Raw genomic sequence first — 23390 nt, 5'->3', positions numbered from 1 at the left:
AATCGAACATCTCTGGAGAGACCTGAAAATAGCTGTGCAGTGACGCTCCCTATCCAACCTGACAGAGCTTGAGAGGATCAGCAGAGAAGAATAGGAGAAACTCCCCAAATACAGATGTGCCAAGCTTTTAGCGTCATACCCAAGATGAGTCGAGTCTGTAATCGCTGCTTTAACAAAGTACTGAATAAAGGGTCGGAATACTTACGTAAATGTAATTCAGTGCCACCCTATTATATACCCTACATATACAGCAGTATGTGGACAGCCCTTCAAATTAGTGGGTAAATTATGTCAGCCACACCCTTTGCTGACAGATGTGTAAAATCGAGCACACAGTCAGCCATAGACAAACATTGGCAGTAGAGTGGCCTGTACTGAAGGCCCTTTCCTGTTTTAGCATGACAATGCCCCCATGCACACAGCGAAGTCCATACAGAAATGGTTTGAGATCGGTGTGGAGGAACTTGACTGGCCTGCACAGAGCCCTGACCTCAATCCCGTCGAACACCTTTGGGATGAATTGGAACGCCGACTGCAGGCCAGGCCTAAACGCCCAACATCAGTGCCCGACCTCACTAATGCTTTTGTGGCTGAATGGAAGCAAATCCCCGCAGCAATGTTCAAAACATCTAGTAGAAAGCCTTCCCAGAAGAGTAGAGGCTGTTATAACAGCAAAGGGGGGACCAACTCCATATTAATGCTCACGATTTTGCAATGAGATGTTCGACAAGCAGGTGTCCACATACCTTTTGTTCATGTAGTGCATATATAGTAATTTTTCAGGTAGTATGTTAAAAGATGGTTTAATGTTTAATCTAAATGTTTTGTAAACAAGAATATTGTGTCAGCAAGACAGGGTTCTTATTCACCAACCTTTATGCAGGTTAAATGACATCTCCATATTACCAGGAATTCACTCAGAGATGAACCTAAATCAGGGCTTAACACGTGGGTTAAATATCAGTCAAACCAGTTATCAACATAATAAACAAATCATGTCCATTTGAATTTCAGATTTAGATTTTATTAACAATAAATTACTTCTTACATAATTCAATTACACAATGTTTCAGTAATTATTTAATTGTATATTGAACATTCAAGGCATACAGTATGCACACGTACACATACTCATCATACACCCACATGTTTTGTCACTCGCATGCCATTCCAGTGCTGTCGGTGTGTTGGCACATTCTGTGCAGATGCTTCAGGACCAGGTGTCTGTGGAGGGTTTTTCAAGTTGGAGAAGTTGTGCAGGATTTCCCCAAGTGTGTGTGTGTGCTCTCGTTTGTCAGTGTACATGTGTAAGTGGCATATCAGTATTGGCAAGGGAACTGACCCCAAGAACACGTCCACTGATTAAGCAAGGCCTGTGATTCTGTAGGGCTCGTCTTCTCCAGTCAATTACTTCCTGCCCAATACTGAGCACTCTGTCATGTGATTGTTCTATTTACTGTACAGAATCATGAAACATTCACGGTTAATTTCCATTCAGTGCTAGTGGGTGGATTTTAAAACGTGCTTCTTGTATGGTTTCAATAGAGGAGTTGCTCTTTACAAAAGGGTGGATCGTCAAGCCGTTGTTCTGGGGTAATTAAATCTCTAGCACAGAAGCGCTTAAAAAAATGCTGAAAAGAATTGGCCCATGCAGTTGAGGCAAGGTTACGATATATTCACATGTTACCATCCCCTTGAGAACTGCCATCACATGCATAGCTCCTGTTCCACCGGAGCCTTGTTTTAGTTAGACTGGTAGTGCTGAATCATTCCACTGGAAGTACAGTAAGACATGCAGTGTATTGGAGTTATGGAAGAAGTGCTCTGATCGTAGGACCCATCAGGGGAGCCTGGGACCCTAAACCCTGGGGCCTGGGACCCTGGGGTTTGGGACCCTAAACCCTGGAGCCTGGGACCCTAAACATTGGAGCCTGGGACCCTAAACCCTGGAGCCTGGGACCCTGGGGCCTGGGACCCTAAACCATAGAGCCTGGGACCCTAAACCCTGGCACACCAAAACCACTTGAGAAAGGGAAACAGTTAATAGGAAATAATGTCATTGCATGATGTCACTTTCTTCCAATGCAATCCCATGCTCAAATCACATGATCTCTGTCATTTGATCCATGTGGTCCAGTAAAAATCGATGCCAGGGGGTTCCAACCAATCACTTTCAATGTGGAATATCATGTGCTTCACTGTTCCTCCTCTGACTGGTCAGTCCAAGTACCGAAGAAATTTGAGACTTTGGGGGTTTTGGGGGTGCGTCTGCCACCCCGGGAGCCCAGCCTGGACCCTGAGGAAGCGCCCCCTTCCTGGGCCAGGTGGATCCTCTGGCACTCCCTGAGGTTCTGGGCCCGCACTTCCTGGTTCTTGATCTCCTCTACTACCCGACAAGGGAACCAGCCCTTCTCTCCATCATGGAGCCTCTCACCCATCATCCAGCCTGAGGGGGTGATAGAGAGGAGCAAGAGAGAGAGAGAGAGGGGGAGAGAGAGGGAAGAGTGGAAGAGGAGTGTAGGTAAAGAAAGAGAGGGAGTAAATGGAAAGATATTAACTACACTAGAGCTCCTAGTACTAAGATCTCCCAGGAGATATGTTGTCTGATCTCACCGTCATCTGTCCTCTCCAGGATGTTCAACACGTCAGCCATCTCAATGGACAGCTCATCTGGCTCCTGAGACGAATACGACTGAATACACTGGACCTGAGGAGAGGCTGACCACACATGCACGCACACACATAGGCACATTAATAACATATACACTACCGTTCAAAAGTTTGGGGTCACTTAAAAATGTCCTTGTTTTTTAAAGAAAAGCCCATTTTTTGACCATTAAAATAAAATTGATCAGAAATACAGTGTAGACATTTTTTATGTTGTAAATGACTATTGTAGCTGTAAACGGCTGATTTTTAATGGAATATCTACGTAGGTGTACAGAGACCCATTATCAGCAACCATCACTCCTGTGTTCCAATGGCACGTTGTGTAAACTAATCCAAGTTTATCATTTTAAAAGGCTAATTTATCATTAGAAAACCTTTTCGCAATTATGTTAGCACAGCTGAAAACTGTTGTTTTGATTAAAGAAACAATAAAACTGGCCTTCTTTAGACTAGTTGAGTATCTGGCTCAAAATGGCAAGAAACAAAGCACTTTCTTCTGAAACTCGTCAGCCTATGCTTGTTCTGAGAAATGAAGGCTAATCCATGCGAGAAATTGCCAAGAAACTGAAGATCTCGTACAACACTGTGTACTACTCCTTTCACAGAACAGGGCAAACTTGCTCTAACCAGAATAGAAAGAGGAGTGGGAGGCCCCGGTGCACAGCTGAGAAAGAGGACAAGTACATTAGAGTGTCTAGTTTGAGAAACAGACGCCTCACAACTCCTCAACTGGCAGCTTCATTAAACAGTACCCGCAAAACACCAGTCTCAACGTCAACAGTGAAGAGGTGACTCCGGGATTCTGGCCTTCTAGGCAGAGTTGCAAAGAAACAGCCAAATCTCCAACAAAAAGAAAAGATTAAGATGGGCAAAAACACAAACACTGGACAGACGAATCTAAGTTTGAGGTGTTCGGATCACAAAGAAGAACATTCGTGAGACGCAGAAAAAATGAAAAGATGCTGGAGAAGTGCTTGACGCCATCTGCGCCATCCATGGTGGAGGCAATGTGATGGTCTGCTTTGGTGGTGGTAAAGTGGGAGATTTGTGCAGGGTAAAAGGGATCTTGAAGAAGGAAGGCCATCACTCCATTTTGCAACGCCATGCCATACCCTGTGGACAGAGCTTAAAATTGGAGACAATTTCCTCATATTAAAGGACAATGACCCAAAGCACAGCTCCAAACTATGCAATAACTATTTAGGGAAGAAGCAGTCAGCTGGTATTCTGTCTATAATGAAGCAGCCAGCAGTCACCGGATCTCAACCCTATTGAGCTGTTGTGGTACATAAGAAGTGCCCAATAAGCCAATCCAACTTGTGGGAGGTGCTTCAGGAAGCATGGGGTGAAATCTCTTCAGATTACCTCAACAAATTGACAACTGGAATGCCAAAGTTCTGGATGTCATCTCTGTGTCTGTGTGTGTCATCTTTTTGTACGTCTCACCTGGTTGGTGGGCGCTGGTGGACATGAATCGCGTGCGGCGGTTTGGCGTGAGAGCACATATCCAGCGCAGCTTGTCACTCCTGGCAGCAGCACACAGGAACACATTGGAGATTGTTAATAACAGATCAATTACATACAGAGAAGTACTGAACTGAGTACACTAGGTGCCGAGGGGGCTTGAGACTCATGTATAATGCTGTTAGTTGTAGTCACTTACATGCTGGAGGTCTTGAGCATGTAGCTGACATGCCTCTCCTCCTGGTTCTCCAGAAGTTTCAGGTTGAACACATTAGCCAGCATCTGACCCTGGTCTTCCATGTCCTCAGTCCTCAGCATGGCCCGCGTGCACGAGTCCAGCACCTGGAACTTCTCACCACTGACGAAGAGACACACACATATACAAAGCCTCATGTGACAAAGGGCAGTTTGGCAGGTAGTAGACTTCAAAACAGCCTGTATACAAAATTATGTGTTGGGGGGGGCAATAGAAAGTCACAGACTGAAAGTGGTTGTGCACTGCGACCCCGAATGACCACTAGCTGTCTCTGTGTGGTGATGTCATGTGCTGACCTGGAGATGCGCTTGGTGATGAGCAGCAGGTTGTTGAAGAGGAACAGGTAGACAGGGTGGTGGAGCTTCTTGCTCCGCATGGTCCTAGTGCTCTTTGGCCCGGCCATCTGCTGCACCTCACCCTTCTTCAGCAGCCAGCGGGAGTGGGAGATCACCGGCACCGACTGGAGGGAGAGGGTCACAGGTTCAACTCAGGGTTATTATAGATCATAGAGATCTCTTTTTTACATCCGTTTATTTGCTGTTGAAATGCCAACATTTCGGTCTATCGACCTCCTTAATTTGGAATAGGGGGCAGCATTGGGAAGTTTGGATGAAAAGCGTGCCCAGAGTAAACTGCCTGTTACTCAGGCCCAGAAGCTAGAATATGTATATAATTATTAGATTTGGATAGAAAACACTCTAAAGTTTCCAAAACTGTTAAAATAATGTATGTGAGTATTACAGAACTCATATGGCAGGTGAAAACCTGAGAAAAATTCAACCAGGAAGTGGGAATTCTGAGGTTTTAGTTTTCAAGTGAATGCCTATCGAATATCCAGTGTCTGTGGGGTCAGATTGCACTTCCTAAGGCTTCCAGTAGATGTCAACAGTCTTTAGAAGTTGTTTCAGGCTTCTATTGTGAAAGGGGGAGAATACGAGCACTCAGTGTAAGTGGCTCAGCCGAAAGCATGAGTTGTTGGCCATGTTCTGTTATAATCTCCACCCGGCACAGCCAGAAGAGGACTGGCCGTCCCACATATGCTCTCTCTAATTCTCTCTTTCTTTCTCTCTCTCGGAGGACCTGAGCCCTAGGACCATGCCCCAGGAATACCTGACATGATGACTCCTTGCTGTCCCCAGTCCACCTGACTGTGCTGCTGCTCCAGTTTCAACTGTTCTGCCTTATTATTATTTGACCATGCTGGTCATTTATGAACATTTGAACATCTTGACCATGTTCTGTTATAATCTCCACCCGGCACAGCCAGAAGAGGACTGGCCACCCCACATAGCCTGGTTCCTCTCTAGGTTTCTTCCTAGGTTTTGGCCTTTCTAGGGAGTTTTTCCTAGCCACCGTGCTTCTACACCTGCATTGCTTGCTGTTTGGGGTTTTAGGCTGGGTTTCTGTACAGCACTTTGAGATATCAGCTGATGTACGAAGGGCTATATAAATAAATTTGATTTGATTTGATTTGATTTATTGCGCGTGGCCGTGAGCGCAACATTCGTTCCCCTTCCTTTCTAATGAAAACTGTATTGTCCTGTTGAAACATTATTGAATATTTATGATAAAAACACCCTAAGGATTGATTAGAAACATCGTTTGACATGTTTCTATGAACTTAAATGGAACTTGTCTGGATTTTGTGCATACGGATTACTGAACTAAACGCATGAACAAAAAGGAAGTTTTTGGACATAAAGATTAACTTTATCGAACAAAACAAACATTTATTGTGTAACATGGAGTCCTGGGAGTGCCACCAGATCAAAGGTAAGTGATTCATTTTAACGCTATTTCTGACTTTTGTGACACCTCTCCTTGGCTGGAAAATGTCTGTTTGGTTTTTGTGGCTAGGCGCTGTCCTAACATAATCGCATGGTGTGCTTTCGCCGTAAAGCCTTTTTCAAATCGGACACTGTGGTTGGATTAACAAGAAGTGTATCTTTAAAATGGTGTAGAATACTTGTGTTTGAGGAATTTTAATTATGAGATTTCTGTTTGAATTTGGCGCCCTGCAATTTCACTGGCTGTAGGCCAGGTGTTCCGCTAGCGGAACCCCCTTCCCAGAAAGGTTAAAGGAATCAAACAAGCAATCAAATCAAATTTCATAGTTCACATACATATATTTAGCAGATGTTACTGAGGGTGTAGCCAAATGCTTGGAACCTAACTGAGATAGATAACCTTTGACCAAGTCTGTCTGTGCCAGTCTGGCAATTTCACTGACTATATAGAATATAGACATGTTGTCACATGACTGGTGACTGCAGGTACCTTAGACTTGAACTCCAGTGTTTTCTCAATGCTGATGAGTTCCTCTGTACGACTCATCTTCCTCACACCCTCGTTGCACTCCTTCACAATCTGACAATCGGGCAAACAATCCATTATATAAGGAACACATCCCAACACTCCCTTGGAATTGTATATAGGCCGTTAAAGACATGCTCCGGAACTTTTGCGACTAGTAAGTGTTTTTTAAATCTCCCGCTTTGGGCTGGATGTGTCAATGTGTAGTTTATGTAAAGGATAATCAACGAGGGTTATGCACTTTATGGAAAATAATGAACGACGTAGAAGGTGTGTTCGGAACTGACCTACAGAGTTGCATTATTTTCCAGAGAACACAAAGAGCCCCAAGTTGATTATCCCTTTTATAACTTGGTTATAATTTAGCACATTTGCTACTAGAAATGTGTTCATATGCCAATAGAAATTTGTTCAACATCCACTGAAGTAGCTAGCAAGTTTACTATATACAGTTGAAGTCGGAAGTTGACATACACTTAGGTTGGAGTCATTAAAACTAGTTTTCAACCACTCCACAAATTTCTTGTTAACAAACTATAGTTTTGGCAAGTCGGTAGGGCATCTACTTAGTGCATGACACAAGTAATTTTTCCAACAATTGTTTACAGAAAGATTATTTAATTTATAATTAACTGTATCACAATTCCAGTGGGTCAGAAGTTTACATACACTAAGTTGACTCCGCCTTTAAACAGCTTGGAAAATTCCAGAGAATTATGTCATGGCTTTAGAAGCTTCTGATAGGGTAATTTACATAATTTGAGTCAATTGGAGGTGTACCTGTGGATGTATTTTAAGGCCTACCTTCAAACTCAGTGCCTCTTTTCTTAACATCATGGGAAAACCAAAATAAATCAGCCAAAACCTCAGAAAAACAATTGTAGACCTCCACAAGTCTGGTTCATCATTGGGAGCAATTTCCAAACACCTGAAGGTACTACGTTCATCTGTACAAACAATAGTACGCAAGTATAAACACCATGGGATCACGCAGCCATCATACCGCTCAGGAAGGAGACGCGCCCTGTCTTTGGTGCGAAGAGTGCAAATCAATCCCAGAACAACAGCAAAGGACCTTGTGAAGATGCTGGAGAAAACAGGTACAATAGTATATATCCACAGTAAAACGAGTTCTATATCGACATAACCTGAAAGGCCGCTCAGCAAGGAAGGAATCACTGCTACAAAACCGCTATAAAAAAGCCAGACTATGGTTTGCAATTGCACATGGGGACAAAGATTGTACGTTTTTTTTTTAATGTTTAAACTGTTTGGCCATAATGACCATCGTTATGTTTGGAGGAAAAAAAGGGGGAGGCTTGCAAGCCGAAGAACACTTCACAAAATAGATGGCATTAAACTCCTTTCTAGGGAGTTTTTCCTAGCCACCGTGCTTCTACACCTGCATTGCTTGCTGTTTGGGGTTTTAGGCTGGGTTTCTGTACAGCACTTTGAGATATCAGCTGATGTACGAAGGGCTATATAAATAAATTTGATTTGATTTGATTTGATTTGATGGCATCATGAGGACAGAAATTATGTGGATATATTGAAGCAACATCTCAAGACATCAGTTAAAACTTGGTCGCAAATTGGTCTTCCAAATGGACAATGACCCCAAGCATACTTCCAAAGTTGTGGCAAAATGGTTTAAGGACAACAAAGTCAAGGTATTGGAGTGGCCATCACAAAGCCCTGACCTCAACCCTAGAGAAAATTTGTGGGCAGAACTGAAAAGTGTGTGCGATCAAGGAGGCCTACAAACCTGACTCAGTTACACCAGCTCTGTCAGGAGGAATGGGCCAAAATTCACCCAACTTATTGTGGGAAGCTTGTGGAAGGCAACCTGAAATGTTTGACCCAAGTTAAACAATTTAAAGGCAATGCTACCAAATACTAATTGAGTGTATGGTAACTTCTGACCCACTGGGAATGTGATGAAAGAAGGTAAAGCTGAAATAAATCATTCTCTCTACTATTATTCTGACATTTCACATTCCTAAAATAAAGTGGTGATCCTAACTGACCTAAGACATGGCATTTTTACTAGGATTCAATGTCAGGAATTGTGAAAAACTGAGTTTAAATGTATTTTGCTAAGGTGTATGTAAACTTCTGACTTCAACTGTAGCTACAGTAGTTGTCGTGGTAACCAAACAAACAGACTTGCTTAACCAAATCATCAGTTCTAGCTTTCTATTAAGAAAATCAAATTCAATAATACCAATATGTTTTCAACCATACTTTTGCTTTCAAAAGCAGCTCAAACAAAACATGTAAAAATGAACTATAGCCATTGAATTCTACCGTGCAAATAGACCATGCGTTATAGGGAAATAATGCACATTCTAGAATGACATTCATGTCAATCAGAAAGGAGTATTCAACAATGACATGGTATAATTAAGTGATCATGCCCAAGAAGCCGGTGTTTGGAGGATGTATTGGCACGGGTGTTAGGCCCAGGACGAGGTTGAGTGGCTCATGAGTGCCACTTACAGAACTACTTCCAAAATATGATATAAAAGTTCCAGAGAATCTCTTTAACAAACATTACTGGGAGGCAAAGAATATATGCAGATTGTGAGTCCAATGGAAAGAGTGCTAGACCTGTTTCAGAGAGAACCAAATATTTATGTAGAGGCTATACTTGATGCTCCAATTAAAACCACATTCCTTTGTTTGTGGCAACTACAACTAACCTCATCATGACAGTCATCATTCCTTACAAAGCGTAGAGAGTCGTGGCAAGACTAAGTCTTCCCAACATGATGATTGATGGTGATGAATGTTTTTAATGCAACACTCAACACCATGACAGGCCCTGAGCCCATAATCACAACCCGCAGTACTGAACCAAATCCAGTACTCTGTCATCTCTCCCAGACTGGTTTAGTGCTGTAAACTGGTTTAGTACTGTAAACGGTTTGGTACTGTTACCGTACCTGCTCCAGCTGATGGTGAGCCTTGATGGCATTGGCCTCCATATCTGAATTCTCCTCTGCCCTCTTCAGAATGTTCTGCAAGCAAACACAGCCGCAGAAGCTCAACGCAAAACTTACATCCTGGATACTGCAATATATTAGCACAGAGTAAAGCATTATCATAACTGTTATTCGCGATTCAGAAATGCTATGCTCCCCCATCTTGGTTCAGCCCACTCTCTTGCTCCACTTACCTGGACCAGCATTTTGAGTCGTGTGATCCTCTGGAAGGGGAGGATGAGGAAGGAGGTGAAGGAGAGGCCTCGGACATGCGGCTGGTTCTCCAGCTGAGCCATGGCCTCACGGAATGACTGGTTTCCCTGTCTGGACAAAACACAGGCATGTTCGAACCACCACAAAGACAGCCAACTCAAAACACAGGCATGTTCAAACCACCACAAAGACAGACAACACAAAACACAGGCATGTTCAAACCACCACAGACTGAATCAGGGAGGTTGTCTGACCACAGACGTTCTACGCAGAGAGTAGACACGCTTCACAGAACTGCTAGATGTTGCAGCAGACTACTATTACTCATGCTTTATGATGTTAGCGGAACTTTTACTCAGAGCAACAAATCACCACACTGACGTCATCCAGGCAGGTCCAAACACACCGACCACACAGATCCATCCATCAATGCTATGTGTCCTGTGAAAAACCACAGCCGCCTGTTGACTATGATGTCACCCTGTCTTGACAGTACAACCAACTGCCCAGCAGAGGTCTCCCTCTCTAAAGTTAGCCTTATCTCGAGCTCAGCAAGTTTAGTTCTTTCCCATAGTGTTTTATAAGAATGAGAGGTGTTTTTTTGCATCGACTTTGCGATTGTTGCCCTCTCTGTGTGGAGTCTATCAATAATCTGATTAGGAATGAGAAGCAGCAGTGAAAATTTCTTAAGAATCTCCCAGCCAGCCTTGAGGGGAGGATGCACTCACTGCAGAGCAAAACAGCTGCTCACACTGTCACCAATACCTAGGTGACTCACAGCACCGTCACTGACTCTCTGTATGTTGTTAATGGTTATTAATGCTATGCCGATGATCGCTATATCACATTATATGGAACATGTCAGCACAGTACATACAGGTAACTGCCAAAATAATGGAAACACTTGAGTAAATGAGGGATACAATGTATATTGAAAGCTGGTGTTTCAACACAGGTGTGGTTGGTGAGTTAACTAAGCAATTAACATCCCATCGTGCCTAGGGTCATGTATAAAAATGCTGGGCAGGCCATTATTTGGGCTACCATGGTATGCCCCCATAGGACGACAATGTTCCCATCCACAGGCCACGAGTGGTCACTGAATGGTTTGATGAGAATGAAAACGATGCAAACCATATGTCGTCATGGCCATCCAGTCACCAGACCTCAACCCAATTGAACACTTTTGGAAGATTCGGGGGCGGCGTCTGAGACAGCGTTTTCCAGAACCATCAACAGAACACCAAATGGTGGAGTTTCTTGTGGAAGAATGGTGTCGCGTCCCTCCAATAGAGTTCCAGACACATGTAGAATCTATACCAAGGTGCATTGAAGCTGTTCTGTTTCCTGTTGGCCCAATGTGCTATTAAGACACTTATGTTGGTGTTTCCTTTATTTTGGCAGTTACATGCACATCACTAAGGTGTGAGTAAATGTAATGATATGTTAGGTGATGGAGTTCCTAAAATCTGGCCCCAATGCCATGGAGTTTCCTACCCTAAATCTCTTGATACAGACCTACAGTGTGTCATACTTTGGTATTGCTTCACAGCTCTAATCTCCATGGTATGTTTTTTCCAGTGGGCGTCTGGTGTTTGGTAACTGGCTTAGCTCCCAGTGCGTCTCTACCATCCATGCGGTCTGTCCTGTAGGGCTGCCTGCGTGGGAACGTCACAGTCTTTCTCTCAGGTATGTGGTGATGGTGGTGAGGGACAGGACAGACATCTGTCCTGACAAACAACCACACCCTGCTGCTGCTACTACGCAACACAATCAGCCTGCCATCATTATCAATACAAACCCTGTTCTGTTCTCTCATTAAAAACACTAATACACACACACACAATCAACCTGCCATCATTATCAATACAAACCCTGTTCTGTTCTCTCATTAAAAACACTAATACACACACAAACAATCAACCTGCCATCGTTATCAATACAAACCCTGTTCTGTTCTCTCATTAAAAACACTAATACACACACACAATCAACCTGCCATCGTTATCAATACAAACCCTGTTCTGTTCTCTCATTAAAAACACTAATGCAGGCTGACACACACACACACACACACGCACACACACAATCAATCTGCCATCGTTATCAATACAAACTCTGTTCTGTTCTCTTATTAAAAACACTAATACAGGCTGACCCACACACACACACATATTGTACATATATAGGCAGAGAGACAAATCCACCCAGACACAAGCAGGGACACATATTGTACGTATACATACACAGAGACATATATACGCACACACACACACACACACAGACACACACACACACACACACACACACACACACACACACACACACACAGACACACAGACACACACACACACACACACACACACACACACACACACACACACACACACACACACACACACACACACACACACACACACACACACACACACACACACACACACAGATATATACACATATAGAGGGGAAATGTGTGCTTCACCCAGATCAGGACAGGTGAACAGAATGTTATTCAATGCAGAGGTGTTCTGTTGTTATCATAGCCACAGCTCAAGGTTCTTAAGGTTCTTTCTGTTCAGTTACTTTGATAGACAGCCACTTCCCATTGTGCTGAAAGTCACGTGTTATTCTGTCAGGTATGCTGTCATACAACTCACAGACCTTCATCTTATTCAGTCAGTACACACAGTACATAGGCCTACTGTGCATAAATCACATAGATGGTCTTACTCAGTTAAAGCATGATTTGAACTGTCAATTCTAAATTGATAATGATCTGTGATGGGCAACAGTTTGGCACAGCTACAATACCAACCACAACACCATCCCTATTGTACTACTGCACAGAGAGGTTAACCCACATATCATGTTACTGTAGACATTAGTTGGAGGGGTACCCACAGAATGCGTCGGTAGTTCTTCTCCTGGTACACCTGGTTGATGACGTAGGTGATAAAGACGTGGAAGTGCTTGGCGGCGTGGTCGTAGACGATGTCACACACGTCTGAGATCTGGAGGGACTGTTCGATGCGGTTCTCCAGGTCCATCAGGAACCTAAGGAAGGATGTATAGTATGACATCATCAGCAGGGGACAGTTGAATAAAGGTCACCATACAAGTATTACAGTATGATCTGGAATGAAAGATGAATAAGGACTTGTTTACCTTTTACTTTCAGAAAGCTTAACACAGCAGTTTAGAGGGATCAGTAATCACACGTTGCAGAGAGGATGGGGGGGGGGGGGGGGCTGATTAGTCACACACACAGGCTTCTCTTACCTTTCACTGGCCTTCATCACCTCCTCAATGTTGGAGAACAGGAAGTGCATGTCTGATTGGCTGAGTGTGTTGACCAGCACAGGGTTCTTCAGGAAGTGGGTCTCCAGCACCTCCAGACTCTTGTAGTAGGATGCCTCTGAGGTCACCAGCTCAAACATGGCCTTGAGAACAGAGCAAGGACACAGGTCATGTAAGGCTCTCACTTACCATTCACCATCCAGTAAGACCTCTCTGACCTTTCACCCTCCAGTATAACCTTTTACCTCTCTCTCTCTCTCTCTACTGTATGGCCTTTGACCCCTCACCTCTTGTATGATGACCTCTCTCTGCGGTAGCTTGGTGAGCAGGCCGCTCTGCTGCACGACCTCCAGGTTCTGCCACAGACTCAGAGAGCGAGAGTTGTTCCTCAGCTGCAGCTGCAGGGCCGGTGGGGACGTCACCCCTAGCCCCGCGCTGACCCCCGAGGTCAACCCATCCTGCTGCCGTCGCTGCTCGATTTCCTGCTGCTTGGATGTGTCCCGGTACTCCTGGTACAGGAAGGCTGGAGGGACAAAAAGGGACAAAATAGAAATGAAAAAGGACAGAAGCAAGACAACATGAGTCTGAGCACATGGTCATGTTTGGTTTGATAACAATAAAATATTATTAGGGTTATTTAGCAGACACTTTAGTCTGAGGCCACATCACACAGTATATGTGGCCCATGGGGGAATCAAACTTATAACTCACAACCACTCTTTATTGTCTTTACACTGACCCCCGTGACACAGAACTAAAACGTTCCCTTCATATTTGTGTGACATGTGGTGTTGTAACCACATTAGTTATTGTGTAGAGTCAATTTGGAAAGAATGGATCTCATCTCCTTCACATTTCTCTATCAGTCCTCTCCTTTCTTTCTCTTTACCTATCTCTCAGCCAGTTTCAGGTGAAAGAGGGCTGGATACTTGCACATTGATAAGCAGGGTGGTTAGTTGCGGAGGAGAACATTAGCACTGTGCGTGTGTGCATGTGTATGTTCTGTCCTCTCACACTACATAGACGTTAAGGTCATGTTGAACAACAGGAAATGGTTGCATAAGCCCCCTCAGTCAAATTCAAATGCTCACCTACTGTAGGTGGGCGTATGGTATTGACACTTACATAAGAGAGGTAGAGAAAGAAAAGAAAGAGGGATATAGAAGACAGGGAGAGCGAGAGATGGAGAGAGAGGGTGAGATTGAGAGAAGAGAAAGAGGGAGGCATGCTTGAACCAACATGTTGACAAAAAGCACTTTCTGCTGAGTTATTCCATTAATGCATCCTTTCAAAGGACATCCATTTATTTACATCCACAGATTAGGTGTGACACTGCTCTGAACATCAGTATCTCAACTCATCTATACCCATTACTGTAAGTACAGAGAACAGTGATAGATGGATGCAACTTCAGGCAAATCTTGTTCTTTTTAAGGCAATATTATGGGATATGTTGTTGTTAACAGCAGTGTGTGTGTGTGGGTATGTGCCTGCATATGTTTGTGTGTACCACCACCTGTGCGTGTGTAGGTGGTGGAACAGAGAAGGTCATTATGTCAGTGCAGCAGCAGCTCTGGAGACTGTAGTGTGGGTGGAATACATATGTTGCCTCCACCTTGCGTGGAATTGACAGTTCTACTGGCTATATTTTTCTCACCAACGTTCTTGACAATGTTGAGACTGTAGCAGATGGGTTCTACTTTCAATGGTGTTGAGCTCGCTCTTTCCCTGTTGCTCACCAACCTGAGTAGAGAGAATGAGAGAAAGAAAGATAGAAAAATGAAGATGAGAGATGAGCAAGGAGATGCCTTGAAGTCAACGACAAACCACTATTCATCCTATAATTTACAACAATTCAAGGACACTCATTGGATCATCCGGAGGTCTATGGGAGTCAGATTGAGAGCACTTCATTTCACATTGTCAAATATCATCTGTTCATTTTGTGTGGGTTGACTAACACCACATTAGAAATATTAGATATTCACATCTCAACAGACTATCTAGAAATTCTGGTTCTCCCCATTCCTTATATTATGAGAGAGTCCATCCTCAAGATCATTAATATGTGTTTTAAAAGACACCTTCTCATAAAACAAGACATATATTCATGCCCTAATATTTTAACCAGGGACTCCTTTTTTCTACCAAGATGGGTTTGATAGAAGGAGCAGAAATGCTGCAACTCCCACTTCCTCTCATTCTCGACACACTTGTTGAAATGCGGCAAGAAAAATTAGAGGACTACACATCTATCTCCAGCCTGCCTAGCTCACTACACACTGTTAGTACTTCACTGAGCACCTCTTCAAAAAGCTCACCCTCTTCAGCATATTATTACACAGAAATACATCACCTGCAACATACTGCACTTTCAATAATCAATTACCAATTAGCACATAATTACCACTTATCAACTATTGCGGAACCCAACAGTTCCTCTCTCCCCCACCCCACTCCACTCCACATATTTTTACCTGAGTTTGACGCCCTCTTCATTGAGTTCCTCCTCCGCTGGTTGCGGTGACTGTGTCCCCCCTCCGGGCTCCCGTACGGAGCAGGCGGTTGCAGTGCGTTCTGAGAGGCTCTCCATGTCTTCAGTGTGTGTGTGCATGCCGTGTGTCCGGTACAACCGAGCTCTAGAAACAGAGGAGGAGGAAGTGGAGCCCCCTCCACACTGACCACTAGTTGGAGAAGCATCTGCACCCTTCCTCCCTCCTCCTCCCCCTCCTCTCCTAGTCCAAAGAGGGGAAGAGGCCGGGCTAGTAAGTGTGTGTGGGCTCCTGAGCTCCCCGTTGCTCGGCAACGCAGTTCCGGAATGGAGTTGGCGTGGAGAGGTTGGCGTACTACATACAAGAGGTACACAGTAATAAGCAGCTGCAATAACAATAAGCAAGAGTGATATCTCTTCTTGAAGATGAGGAGGCAAATTTAACTCTAACTGTATTAGAGTAATGGAATAGTATGAAAATGAATGCACAAAATACTGTAAATTGCTCTAGATTAGAGTATCTGCTAAATGACTAACATGTAAATATAACTGTAGCGCATTCAGAACACTGATATTCCTTTACACAATATATGCAACAAAGAACAGTGTCCTGTATTGTCTTGCTCTAGGCTCACATGTCACTCAATGGAAAAGCAGCTCATAAAAGACAATGGTTGCTCCTGGTTGCTCCTCAGTTTGAGTGTGTGTCTGCGTGTGAGTGTCTGTGTCTGTGTGTGTGTGTTTGAATCAGTCTGGGCTGGGTTAAGGCAAGGCTCACCGCTGTGCCCGGGGAGATAGCGAAGGTTTCTGGAGATCAGGGACACAGAGGGAGCTGCTGCTTGACCTGCTGCCTGGGCTGGGCTCTGGACCAGGCCTCAGAGAGACTGCAGGGCCTGGAAGAGGGAGAGAGAGAGAAAAAGAGATGGTGAGACAGAGAGAGAGAGAGAGAGAGAGAGAGAGAGAGAGAGAGAGAGAGAGAGATAAAGAGATGGTGAGACAGAGAGAGAGAGAGAGAGAGAGAGAGAGAGAGAGAGAGAGAGAGAGATGATAAGTAAGGGTTTAAGAGAAAAGGGTGAGTGGGCAAAGAGTGAACAGTGAGTTAGGGACAAGGAAATGAAAGTACTTTATCTCTATTTTCCTATATTAAACACAGACACACACACACAGTGACTCTTTAGAGTACAGGGCTGATATGCAGGTAGTCATGACTTTGAAAACCACTTTAGACAGAAGAATGTGTTGCTAGGGGAGTCTCCTGAGTTGGATTGAGAGAGAGTGTGTTTTCAGCAGATTACTGTACCCTGGGACACGTGAATAACTGGGTTTTCCTCCCAGTGCTAAACTAGTCTACTTAGGAATTGTTTTTCAATGGCACTGTTTGCCTGGCAGCTCCATTCTGGTTCTATATAAGCTGCTGCACCACTGACTAACACCGCCCAGACCTGCAAGCACTTGATTTCCCTCTGGCAAACTGGCATTAAGAGGGCGAGTTAAGAGACTGATTATCTCATGAGAACACTCACACAGTGACATTTGAATTAGTCAGTTATAAGCTCTTGATAAACAGCTGTGCGAATCCTCTACCCTTATCCTGACCTTAACCATAATCTTAACCCTTACCTTAACCATTTTAAATGTCAACTTCAATGGGGTAGGGATGTCCCAAAGATATGACCGATGGAGATAGCTAGCCTTCAAACTCAGGTAAATTCCCCTCTGCTTTTCTGAGATTACCACCTGCTTATTCGGGGGCAAGTGCTTCCATATGCTTATTGTTGTAACAGAAGATCTACCCACCCATTAAGTCAGGAATTATATGCTTCAGTTTAGTGGAGTTGCAAAGCGCCACCCTTTTCTGCTGATCTAACACCACATAGGCCAAAGTCACATGATGTTCTATATATAAAATATAATAGAATCCTTTGAGAAAATCTATCCCTGTTCAGGTATTTGTAGCAGGATTCCAGTGAAAAATAAAAAATAATTTCAAAACAGACTTTGTACTTAAAGACTGCTGGAGGTATTATGCATTACATTGGCCATTAGTCTTCTAATAAGTTGTGATGCAATAGCCTACCAGCTTGGACAAAATAAGGCCATTTAATACTATGGGCACACATCTACCACACACTCCACTGAACACCTGTTGTATTTATTACACCCACAGAACAGTGAGTTCAGTTTACATTCACACTCCTCCGTAGCTATGGAACAGCCAATCCAGTCCAATACACTTCAGTAGTTATGGAACAGCCAATCCAGTCCAATACACTTCAGTAGTTATGGAACAGCCAATCCAGTCCAATACACTTCAGTAGTTATGGAACAGCCAATCCAGTCCAATACACTTCAGTAGTTATGGAACAGCCAATCCAGTCCCATACACTTCTGTAGCTATGGAACAGCCAATCCAGTCCCCATACACTTCAGTATTTATGGAACAGCTAATCCAGTCCCATACACTTCAGTAGTTATGGAAGAGCTAATCCAGTCCCATACACTTCAGTAGCTATGGAACAGCCAATCCAGTCCCATACACTTCAGTATTTATGGAACAGCTAATCCAGTCCCATATACTTCAGTAGCTATGGAACAGCCAATCCAGTCCCATACACTTCAGTAGTTATGGAAGAGCTAATCCAGTCCCATACACTTCAGTAGTTATGGAACAGCCAATCCAGTCCCATACACTTCAGTATTTATGGAACAGCTAATCCAGTCCCATATACTTCAGTAGCTATGGAACAGCCAATCCAGTCCCATATACTTCAGTAGCTATGGAACAGCCAATCCAGTCCCATATACTTCAGTATTTATGGAACAGCTAATCCAGTCCCATATACTTCAGTAGCTATGGAACAGCCAATCCAGTCCAATACACTCCTCAGTAGCTATGGAAGAGCCAATCCAGTCCCATACACTTCAGTAGCTATGGAACAGCCAATCCAGTCCAATACACTTCAGTAGCTATGGAACAGCCAATCCAGTCCAATACACTTCAGTATTTATGGAACAGCCAATCCAGTCCCATATACTTCAGTATTTATGGAACAGCCAATCCAGTCCCATACACTTCAGTATTTATGGAACAGCCAATCCAGTCCCATACACTTCAGTAGCTATGGAACAGCCAATCCAGTCCCATACACTTCAGTCCATACACCTCAATAACTATGGAACAGCCAATCCAGTCCATACACCTCAAAAACTATGGAACAGCCAATCCAGTCCCATACACCTCAATAACTATGGAACAGCCAATCCAGTCCCATACACCTCAATAACTATGGAACAGACAATCCAGTCCCATACACCTCAATAACTATGGAACAGCCAATCCAGTCCCATATACTTCAGTAGTTATGGAACAGCTAATCCAGTCCCATACACTTCAGTAGCTATGGAACAGCCAATCCAGTCCCATACACTTCAGTCCATACACCTCAATAACTATGGAACAGCCAATCCAGTCCATACACCTCAATAACTATGGAACAGCCAATCCAGTCCCATATACTTCAGTAGTTATGGAACAGCTAATCCAGTCCCATACACTTCAGTAGCTATGGAACAGCCAATCCAGTCCCATACACTTCAGTCCATACACCTCAATAACTATGGAACAGCCAATCCAGTCCCATACACCTCAATAACTATGGAACAGCCAATCCAGTCCCATACACCTCAATAACTATGGAACAGCCAATCCAGTCCCATATACCTCAATAACTATGGAACAGCCAATCCAGTCCCATACACCTCATGTAGGTCGTTTACACAAAAATCGACTTATCTTTTTAAACTCATTGACCCATTACTGTATATCATTCCTGTAGATTCAAGATTGTTTTGAGAGAGTATGAGGAATGAAAAAGTTAATCAACAATTGTACTATTCCTATAAGAAAAAGCAATTGATCAGATAAGATAAGGTTATCTACCAAACTGAAAGTTGTAACCAACTTTGGGGCAGCAGGTAGCCTAGTGGTTAGAGCGTTGGGCCAGTAACCGCAAAGGTTGCTAGATCGAATTCTTGAGCAGACAAGGTAAAAATCTGTTGTTCTGCCCCTGAACAAGGCAGTTAACCCACTGTTCCTAGACCGTCATTGTAAATAAGAATTTGTTCTTAACTGACTTGCCTAGTTAAATAAAGGTTAAATTAAAAGAAAATGTAAACAGCTTTCACTAGAGGTTGAATACTGGTTTGACTTTGACTCAAAGAAAATATCAAGGGTTACAGTCTTTGAAGAGCATCATCTCTTTTCATCCTGCTGTGTAATGGTCCCACAACATTTTACAGCGTGCTCTTGTTTAACTAGGGCGCTTGACTCTCCGGAACTAACTGGTCATATATAAAGAAATGTCCCTCACACCCTAAAAGCCTATCTCACAGGCTGGGCAAAGTCTACCAGGGACCAGGAAAGAGTCCTGGAGAAATGAACTGTCTGTGTCTATTCTTGGAGGCCTGCACCATGTACAGGGGTAAAAAACAAAAAGGGAAGGGCTGAAATAAAAACAGCATACCATAACTGTTGTAGAATGCACTGGTGTAGTCGCACAGTTCTTAGGCCATTGGCCTATACATTCATGTATCTGAATACTTTGTTGACAATAGCAATATATTATGGTGTGTAACAACCCACTGAGCACAGACGTCAGTTCAACTTATAGTTTTGATTTTCACTTGGTTGAGTTGTCAACTAATGTGAATTGAACGTGAAATCAACAAAACATTTCACCCTTCCGGGTTGCTGACTTTTTGAGAGTCCAATCACTTTTCCAAGTTGATTCAACGTCATCACATTGAAATGATGTGGAAACAATGTTGATTCAACCAGTTTCTGCACAGTGGGAAGGGAGTATTTCCGTGACGGCAGCTCTCCTCCTCTCCAGCCTCAGGCTATATGAAGTGTGTAGACTGGAGGTTAAAGGTGGTTGGCTAGAAGAACAGGCATCACTCATACAGATTTGTTAAAACAACACATATTATAAAACAATGGAACCGGTTCCTCTGGTTTCATTAGCTTTCATTAGCTCTCAGGACCGTCCGACTGTCAAGCCTATGTTCTCTGTGGAACAATACAACCGGTGCTGTTCTGCGGTCTATAAAACACCACAGAATAACAGCAATGATACCCCAGACAGACTGGCTGGATGATTTTAGGAAAGAGGTCAGGGGTTCCTGTGTCCATCAATGGGATATAAAGATCAGTGGTGTAAAGTAACTAAGTAAAAATACTTTGAAGTCATTTTTTTGTGGTAAAACTGCTGTACACATAGATTATCAGCATTCCATGCTACCTGAATCGCAGATATTTTCAAACTGAATGCGTTATTGTATTCTCAAACTTAATGACACTACTGTAGCATACAAAATACAGATTTCTTAACCTTTATTTAACTAGGCAAGTCAGTTAAGAACAAATTCTTATTTTCAATGACGGCCTAGGAACAGTGGGTTAACTGCCTTGTTCAGGGGCAGATTTGTACCTTGTCAGCTCGGGAATTCGATCTAACAAACTTTCAGTTACTGGCCCAACACTCTAACCACTAGGCTACCTGCTGCCTCAGGTAGCCTATGCTTGGTGAAATTCAGAGCGGAAGGGAAGAGGGGGGTATTCTATTCTTACTTTCAAGTTGTTCTGACGAGGCCAGCCTCTTCTTCCTCATGGAACGGTAGAAGCGGGAGTTCCTGCGGATGGGGGCGATGACCCTGTCATCCTCCTCTTCTTCCTCGTGGTTGGTGGAGTGCACCGATGCTGCGGGCTGCTTCTCAGGTGGCTCCTGCGACTTTTGTCCCCACTTGCCCCTGAACAGGGCCGTCATCGCCATGGCAATGGGCTCCAGGCTCCGTGGGGTGTGTCCCCCCCTCCTGTTCTCAGATCCGGGATGGTGTGGTAGTTCCTGTCGGGTTTGGCTTCAGGGCAGAGGTAGAATCCATCAAATGTTAGCCAGAATCCAGGAGAAAATCCATTTCTGTCAATCTCAAATCCCAGCGAGGCAACACAACAACAACAACACAACACACACTTCAGGGCTCAGTCTCACATAGGTTAGCGACTGCCCGGCACACTGAGGCCAAAGTAGCTCTCCCTAGTCCCTCCTCCTCTCTCTCTCCTCTCTCTCTACTCCTCCCTCTTCCTCCACCCCCTGCCTGGGGGGCAGGAGTGTTGTTAGTTACTCAAACAGCCATGGAGCCAATCAGAGTCAGCCCCCTCTCTCTCCCTAAACTGTAATGATTCTGTGTATGACTCGCCCTCTTTTTCTCTCCCTCCCTCCCTCTCACCCTCTGTGTACCGCCTTGCACTGCAGTGGTATTCAAACTTTTGCAGCAGGGACCCCATTTCTTCCACCAGAATTTCTGGGGACACCATTTTTTTTCTCATGATCCCACCTCACTCCAAATATAATGACACAACCTTAAAATAGTTACATTTCTATTTTTACATCAACAAATATCCTTTAATTAATTACATTTTCATCTCTTATCAAAATGAAAAGAAACCAAAAAATACATTTACTCAACATATTTTTTTTCTAATCATCTTTCTCAAAAACATTTGTATATTGTCCCATACAACAATCTGTTCTCTTAATGTTTCATTTGCCGACCCCACTGCAGACCCCGACTTTGAATTCCACTGCTGTACTGTCTGTATGGGGCCCGCTGAAAGATATTCCAGAGCCCGGCATGCCTCACCTGCATGCCATCTCTCTCTGCTCTGCTCTTCTGTGCTCTGGAGAACCAGAAAAACCACTTACCTGTGCCAGGGAATTCAGCCTCATGGCGATCACTGATCACTCCTTTAGTACTCCTTTTCTTTATATTCCTCCTCTGGAGATCTTCCGTGTGTTCCCCAGTGGTGTATACCTTGTATTCTCCTGTATAGGGGTTAGTCACACCTCAGGGAACACACTAAAACCAGTACACCTGCCAGTTCTCCTGTAGGTCCTCCAGTGTGGTACAGAACTGTGTGTTCAGATGATATGTAGCCTGTTGTCCTGCTTGTCTGTGGTGGATGATGGTCTCTGTAAACCTGCGCCCCGCTGCCTGATCAGTACAGTTCATGCAGCAGCAGGAGAGAGAATTCCAGGGCTCCTTTATGCAGAGAATGGTTAAGTGAGGCCTCGTTGCATCAAACTCCTTCCCTCTAATCAGACCAGATGGAGAGGGTCTGGGGGTCAAACACATTCACACAACATCCAAAAGATAATCGAGGAAGGCTGACAGAGTAACAACACAAGCTCTCTGAAGCTGCCTGTCTTATACAGAACTGTTTCTGTCTTGATCATCCAACTACAATAGTTATTGTGTCACTGGGAAAGATCCTCATATCTAATAATATATTAGAGGCGCAATAAGGCACACAGATCTTCTTGACGTCTCAATAACAACAGAAACAATCTCACGTCACACTGACAAAATAACAATGCAGATTGAGCAAGGCACCACACTTTTCCAGACTCACCCTACTGACTCCTCAACTCAGACGGGCGTGTTTGTGTGATTCACACAGCTTTGTTGACTGGATCTACCCAACCAATCAGATAGATCTCTATTACAGTAATGTTTCAATATAGAGAACGTGTATAGGGAGGAGAGGTACAGTAGAAAGAAAAGAGAGAGAAGTGAAAGTGTAAAGGATTTCTCAAATCAGTGATCAAAATAGGAATGTTTACTTATAGTGACTGTATCAGTACTC

At 43.8% G+C, this 23390-nt stretch overlaps 1 protein-coding gene across 1 annotated transcript; it reads right to left on the bottom strand.

Moving 5' to 3' along the window:
• Positions 1-1002: 1002 nt before the first annotated feature.
• On the bottom strand, positions 1003-21742 carry LOC139382999 (ephexin-1-like). The gene is made up of 15 exons (XM_071127287.1): positions 21318-21742; positions 16467-16581; positions 15675-16043; positions 14855-14940; positions 13485-13720; positions 13180-13340; positions 12802-12954; positions 9882-10011; positions 9649-9723; positions 6668-6757; positions 4687-4850; positions 4334-4492; positions 4117-4196; positions 2614-2718; positions 1003-2446 (listed from the first exon to the last, which is right to left on the bottom strand). Exons 1-15 carry the CDS (start codon positions 21517-21519, stop codon positions 2196-2198), a joined length of 2376 nt encoding a protein of 791 aa, XP_070983388.1. The 5' UTR covers positions 21520-21742; the 3' UTR covers positions 1003-2195.
• Between the last annotated feature and the right edge of the window lie 1648 nt (positions 21743-23390).

The sequence above is a fragment of the Oncorhynchus clarkii genome, chromosome 24, assembly GCF_045791955.1.
Source record: "Oncorhynchus clarkii lewisi isolate Uvic-CL-2024 chromosome 24, UVic_Ocla_1.0, whole genome shotgun sequence".
In the NCBI taxonomy this organism is placed as follows: Eukaryota; Metazoa; Chordata; class Actinopteri; order Salmoniformes; family Salmonidae; genus Oncorhynchus; species Oncorhynchus clarkii.
Note: the sequence above shows the minus strand (reverse complement) of the source record. Positions and strands in the feature narration are given on the sequence as shown.

Bases quoted from the DNA above. Each gene is read 5' to 3' on its own strand.
- LOC139382999 (XM_071127287.1), bottom strand. From the start codon at position 21,519: ATGGCGATGACGGCCCTGTTCAGGGGCAAGTGGGGACAAAAGTCGCAG. The intron at 16,044-16,466 runs GTGAGCCTTGCC...TCTTGTATGTAG, and splicing joins CTATCTCCCCGGGCACAGCG to TACGCCAACCTCTCCACGCC. The intron at 4,851-6,667 runs GTACCTGCAGTC...CTCTCCCTCCAG, and splicing joins CACTGGAGTTCAAGTCTAAG to TCGGTGCCGGTGATCTCCCA.